The following is a 5,804-nucleotide window of genomic DNA, read 5'->3' on the forward strand; positions in this document are numbered from 1 at the left end:
TTCACCTGTGTCTTATTTTCCCTAATGTGTCAACCTATTTAAGTTCTGTTTGTACTGAGTGTCTTTGTGAATGCTTGTTTTGCTTGCCATATATTTCTGAACTGTTGTTATCATGCATAAATTCCCTGGTTGCTGTCCTTATTCTTATTATCTGGAGTCACTCTATTGTCTGTTACCACTCTGGATTTGTTTGCCTGTCATGTGTTTATTGGATGTTGACTTTTGCCTGTTTTTTGACTACACTTTTGGATCACCCTTGTTTCTCTTTAAGGTGTGTTATACTGCATTCAAGTCTGTCTTTGCTCCACAATTCTGACAGTTGACCTGTTAAGTTAGAGTCTGATGGAAGTTAGGGTCATAGTTCCTTGGGGTATACACAGGCTGTTAGAGGACTGATACATTCTGACATGGATTTATGATTACATAGGGGAGAGTCAGATGATGAGACAGGAGTGATAATCCCTAAATTATGGATATTTTTATGGCTGTTATTATGTGTTGTAGCACCAGAGGGATACTGAATCCTGGGTTTTGGGAAGGAGGTGAAGATTTCATCAAGCCAAAGTTCTCTCATAGGAACAATCTATCTTCACTACATAACCGTAGGAATCAATCAGTTATCTTACAACAGCAGTCTGGTGGTTTTATCCTATTTGTCTTTTAAATCTGTTTTATCTTTTATATTTGCTCCCACAGGACCACGACACTGAAGAGATTAATTATGCTGCCTTACATTTCGTTAATGGGAAAACCAGACGATGGCAAAAGGGAGGCCAGACTGAGCACAGTGTGTATTCTGAAGTGCTGAACTCTGCTGTTACACATTAATTTGTGAGATCTAAGTCAATTATATAAAATTCTCTGTTTGGTACCCTGTACATCATTATTGGTACAGTCAGCATTGTAGACTGACTGTCATTTGGAAACCTATTTTAAAGGTCTTAAAGAAGCAGTGTACAGCTGAAGGGACAGTGAGTGGGCATTCCTTCATAAGGCTTGCCCCTCTATAAAGGTTTGACTATAAAAGAGCTCACAGATCAATTAAATGTGTTTCTCAACACCCTGTGCTCCTACCAAGAGTCTTTAAGAAAAACAATGCATACTGTACTTGTCTATTGTCAGGGTGTCTGCTTAAAGAAGCTGTATTGTTTTGTTTTAGAGTGACATACATTTCTGCTTCTTACATTATTTGCTGTTTGGTTCTGGAAACCCACAACATTAACCTACTAGATCTGTCTTATTATATTAGCGTGTGTTTCCTGTAGATAAGGCCCACTCTCTCGCTCTCTGTTTTTATTTATTTTTTTTATTTATTTTTTTTTTTTTTGGGGCTGTTTTTGGACTATAAGAACAGGAAATCCCAAAATAATGCCATTGAAAGTACTGGAGTCAGGTGAAGAAGTTGACATATGTTCCAGTGTAATGTTAAATGTTACAATTCTATTAAAGAAGGAAAAGGCCTTTTCATGACATCACAAAAACATTTCACCCCATCTACCTGTTACTAAAGCAGGTATTCCTAAAAAAAAAATTCCCTCATTTCTAGTCTTGTTAAATTCATGTATTTTAAACCCTGTCTTGATCACAGTGTTTTGCTGTTCATTTATGATTGAATGTGTTTATTGCATTTGCATGTTTATTTCGTATGCTTGTGTAGTGATTGCACACACTTTGAAGTGGATCCAGTTGCAGAGGTTTATTTTTGGAATCAAAGAGAATGGTTTAGTAACACCGTTAAGCATAGTCAGGATGGTCTGAAGTCGATGCACAGGGTAGCGTTCAGGATCTGTCCGAGGGACAGGCAGGAGACAAAGTCTAGAAGGCAAGCAGGATTCAGTAACTAGGAAATCACACAGGATGAGGAAACGCTCGGGAACAGGGAAGCTAGGAGGGACTAACTTGTTCTTCAATTGCTCCAGTTACAATTATCATTTCATTCATCTGTAAAATATGCACTTTTCTTTTTTTCTTTTCTTAAGCATCTTAGGAGACATTTTTGGATCATTAAGGCAGTAAGGCATCATGAAACACAGGGGACTACAGGGGACCTTCTAGTTTTACAAAAAAGGTCAAATAATGTAAACAAGACCTGAAGACTTCATCCAGCCAATGATAATTTATCTCAGAATTTCAGAATTTATCAGACTGGTGCATTCATCAATTTGTAAGACATGACACTGTATTTTATTGATCAGGACATCTAGAGTTAAACCAAACACAGCCTGACAGTGCAGGAATAGGGTTATTTTATAAGGTCATCCTACCATACTCAGATCACTTTCTCACGTACCGTGCCAACCTCTGTTTACTTTCCTCTTTAGCTGCTATCTGAGAGAATGGTGTGAGAACACAGTTTTAGACTTTGTGGTCAATGTGAATATAGACATAGAACCCCCCCCCCCCACACACACACACACACAAATTTAGACTGATAAAAGTGTCTGATACACTTCCTCTGTGCAAATGAGGTGTGGATTTTTTAAAATTTTATTTATTTTTTACAAAAATAAGGCTAATGTAGGGAAGAGGAAATAAGGCAAGAATTTAAGAAAACAGTTACCAACATTACCAGCAACATGGGAACTCATGTATTAACCTTGTACTAACAACTACCAAAAAATGAACACAATACAATGTTAGACATTATCCAAAGTAACTTAAACACATTGGAGGAAAATATAAAATTGCACTGCCCTCATGCAGCAAATCACTTCCTATCCTGTTAAACCCATTTCGTCCTCTCCAGTGACCTTACCCTTCCCCGTTGTCATGGTTACTGCTTACTCAGTGTCGTCAGGTCCATAATAATATTGTGTATTACACCACCAAGCATTCCCCAACACAGCAGATCCATACTGGTCTCTCTGGGGACTAAGGCCATATCCAGCCTCACTGGCACTGTTATTGAATGCTCATTTGGATCTACAATGTTAACAATGACATGACACAACATCCCACTCATCTGTGCAGTCCTCCATGTACCTGAAACACTGAACACCTCAGCCATTCCACCTTTATGCATTTCCCCAACTAACCTGTGCTCTCCTCATCCACAACCACTGATTAGTCCTTTCAGATACTTCTGATAATTCCTTCACAGCTGCTGCTAGTTTACAGTTTCTAAAACAAAATTCCACAAGCAAAGTTTTATGGAAAGATGGATGTGTGTGAATGTGTTCCAGGTTCAGTGCCCGGATTTCCCTCCATTTGAGACTCCGTCCCATTCCTCGCCGGGATTTCAAGACAACTGTTCCTACTATTTAATGGCCCCTCCTACAAGAGAGAAGGAGGAAGAGAAGAGAGAAGAGATGGTTTTGTTTTCTTTCATTAGTGTGAGTTTTGTTTATTGTTTTGGCCTGGGTCACTCCTGAAGATACTGCACCAATAAGATTGTTTGCAATTAATATCCACTGTGAAAAAAAGGAGTCTTCTATTTGGGCTTGTTTGTTTTGTTGCTGTTCAATTTTTACAACTTTACATTCTGTTAGCCGTTTACATTTCTTTTTCCTCACAGCCTAGACGGGATTGTAACAAAATATGTTCCTAATCCTAACATTGACTTCTACAGTTCATAATCCTAACATTGACGCTTACGGTTGATAATCCTAACATAGGATTATGAACTGTGGAATTCTACCAGACCTTTACAGTTGATAATCGTATAATATAATTCTTGTTGTTTTGTCTCATTCTCTAAAATTAAAAATGTGAAAAAAACACTCTAAAAACATTTTAAATTAATGTTTATTAACACTCAATAATAATAATAATAACAATAATAACAACAACAACAATAATAATAATAATAATAATAATAAACAGTTAGAGTACTTTTGAATACTGTAAACAAGATTGTCATATCACCCCTTTCTTTGAGTGGTGCTCTTGTTGGGCTCAGTATGTTTTAAAGAGATCAGACACTGCAGGTGGCCAAACATGGTTGTAAGACTACAGGACAGAAAAAGACTTGTGACATTTTCTAGCCAATGAGATTTGAGTCATGAGAAGCTCACGAAGTTTATTTATTTTGCCAGTTGCTTCTTTTCAAACCGTCTCCTCTGAGGTCTGTGTGTTACGCTGCAATGATGATACCTGTCTGGATACTTATAATTTTTCTCTACAAGACATGTATGGTTCCAAATTTTTACCAGTGTTTATAATTACATTTGTTACTGTTCTTTCTGATATTGGTTTAATAATCAATATGTATTATTTATTTTGGATTCAATTTTCTCCAAATTGTGTTCTTATTGATTCTGGCTCGGTTTCATTTTATAGGTCCAGTTCATACTACAAAGCCTTTTAAACGAGCAGTGCAGACTGAACCTGGAAAAAATATCACTCATTACTGCACATTTAAAGAAAACACTGTTTGCTTTTGGTTCAAGCTTAGTTGGCAACAGGAGCTTCAGCAAGTAGGAAAAGTGTATAACGATGAAATAGGCCTACTTTCATTTCCATTCAACAAGTCCAGATTCATAATGAAGTGGAAGGATGACAGAATCTCTCTGACTATTCTAAATGCTACTGAAGAAGATGAAGGATTGTACTTCTGTGGAGTGACAGACGGAACAAAGGTTAACTTCACCTCTGCTTTGTCCACTCTGACAGGTAATTGAACTAAGACATGACACTGTATTTTATTGATCAGGACATCTAGAGTTAAACCAAACACAGCCTGACAGTGCAGGAATATGGTTATTTTATAAGGTCATCCTACCATACTCAGATCACTTTCTCAAGTACAGTGCCAACCTCTGTTTACTTTCCTCTTTAGCTGCTATCTGAGAGAATGGTGTGAGAACACAGTTTTAGACTTTGTGGTCAATGTGAATATAGACATAGAAACCCCCCCCCACACACACACAAATTTAGACTGATAAAAGTGTCTGATACACTTCCTCTGTGCAAATGAGGTGTGGATTTTTTTTAATTTTATTTATTTTTTACAAAAATAAGGCTAATGTAGGGAAGAGGAAATAAGGCAAGAATTTAAGAAAACAGTTACCAACATTACCAGCAACATGGGAACTCACGTATTAACCTTGTACTAACAACTACTACTTTAAAACTTCTTCACATTGAAGACCTGATTATAATGGAAGCACTAAACACATATAATCTTAAAGTCAAAGCCACAGTTATTTTCTAAATTATGGAATAAAAAAATAAAAAAATATAGTTTTTATATAGTAGACTTAAAATTGCTGTATAAAAATACCTGCTAAGTCTTCAGTATTACACTTGCATATTTTTATAAAACATGTGTTTTTTGCATGTGAGGGAAACCAAGATGACTTAAGACCTGAGACTGTTTGTGTTTTATTGAGGAGAGCATACAGAGTTAACCCCCAAAAATCCTGACAGTGCAGGAACAGGCAAGTTATTTCAGTAGCATGTAGAATAGCATTTAGAATAGCATTTAGAACAGGCATCTTATTCAGGCAAGTCTCTTCATGTATATTTGCTTTAAATAAAATTATTATCACAGAAGCCTCCCCTTTAAAATTATTGCTACATGTATTTTAAGGAGCGGCCAGAAAAACAAACAAACAAACAAACAAACAAAAAACTAGTTTAACCATATAAATGACAGTAAGATAAGCTTACATCTTAGAATATTTGTTATATATTGATCAGGATATCAAGGATTATACACATCAGTGCTTCAATATTCAGAATTAGAATCAGATCCCCAAGCAACCATGGACTCGAGCCTTATTTTGTCTAGGACAGAATTAAATGCACTCTAATTCATTCTAATTCATGGTTTAGCTAAAGGATGTTGTTAATGTCTGAAATCA

The 5,804-nt window shown here is 36.4% G+C and overlaps 1 protein-coding gene across 6 annotated transcripts in view; it reads left to right on the forward strand.

Annotated features, from left to right (window-relative positions):
* Positions 1 to 3,825: 3,825 nt before the first annotated feature.
* Positions 3,826 to 5,804, forward strand: part of LOC145651756 (uncharacterized) — a 5,270-nt gene continuing 3,291 nt past the window's right edge. Inside the window, exons 1-2 of one of the 6 annotated variants that reach the window (XR_014117706.1) lie at positions 3,832 to 4,128; positions 4,475 to 4,611. Coding sequence is in view for 2 of the 6 variants with exons in the window: in XM_081699439.1 (XP_081555565.1) it covers positions 4,083 to 4,128; positions 4,279 to 4,611 (379 nt within the window). In the remaining 4 variants the exon portion in view is untranslated. Of the gene's footprint in view, positions 4,612 to 5,804 lie in introns of all 6 variants that reach the window. The other 5 variants (XM_081699439.1, XM_081699440.1, XR_014117708.1 and 2 more) reach the window with 5 other exon arrangements.

The sequence above is a fragment of the Electrophorus electricus genome, chromosome 16 (assembly GCF_041902795.1).
Source record: "Electrophorus electricus isolate QZ-2024a chromosome 16, ASM4190279v1, whole genome shotgun sequence".
NCBI classification, from domain to species: Eukaryota; Metazoa; Chordata; class Actinopteri; order Gymnotiformes; family Gymnotidae; genus Electrophorus; species Electrophorus electricus.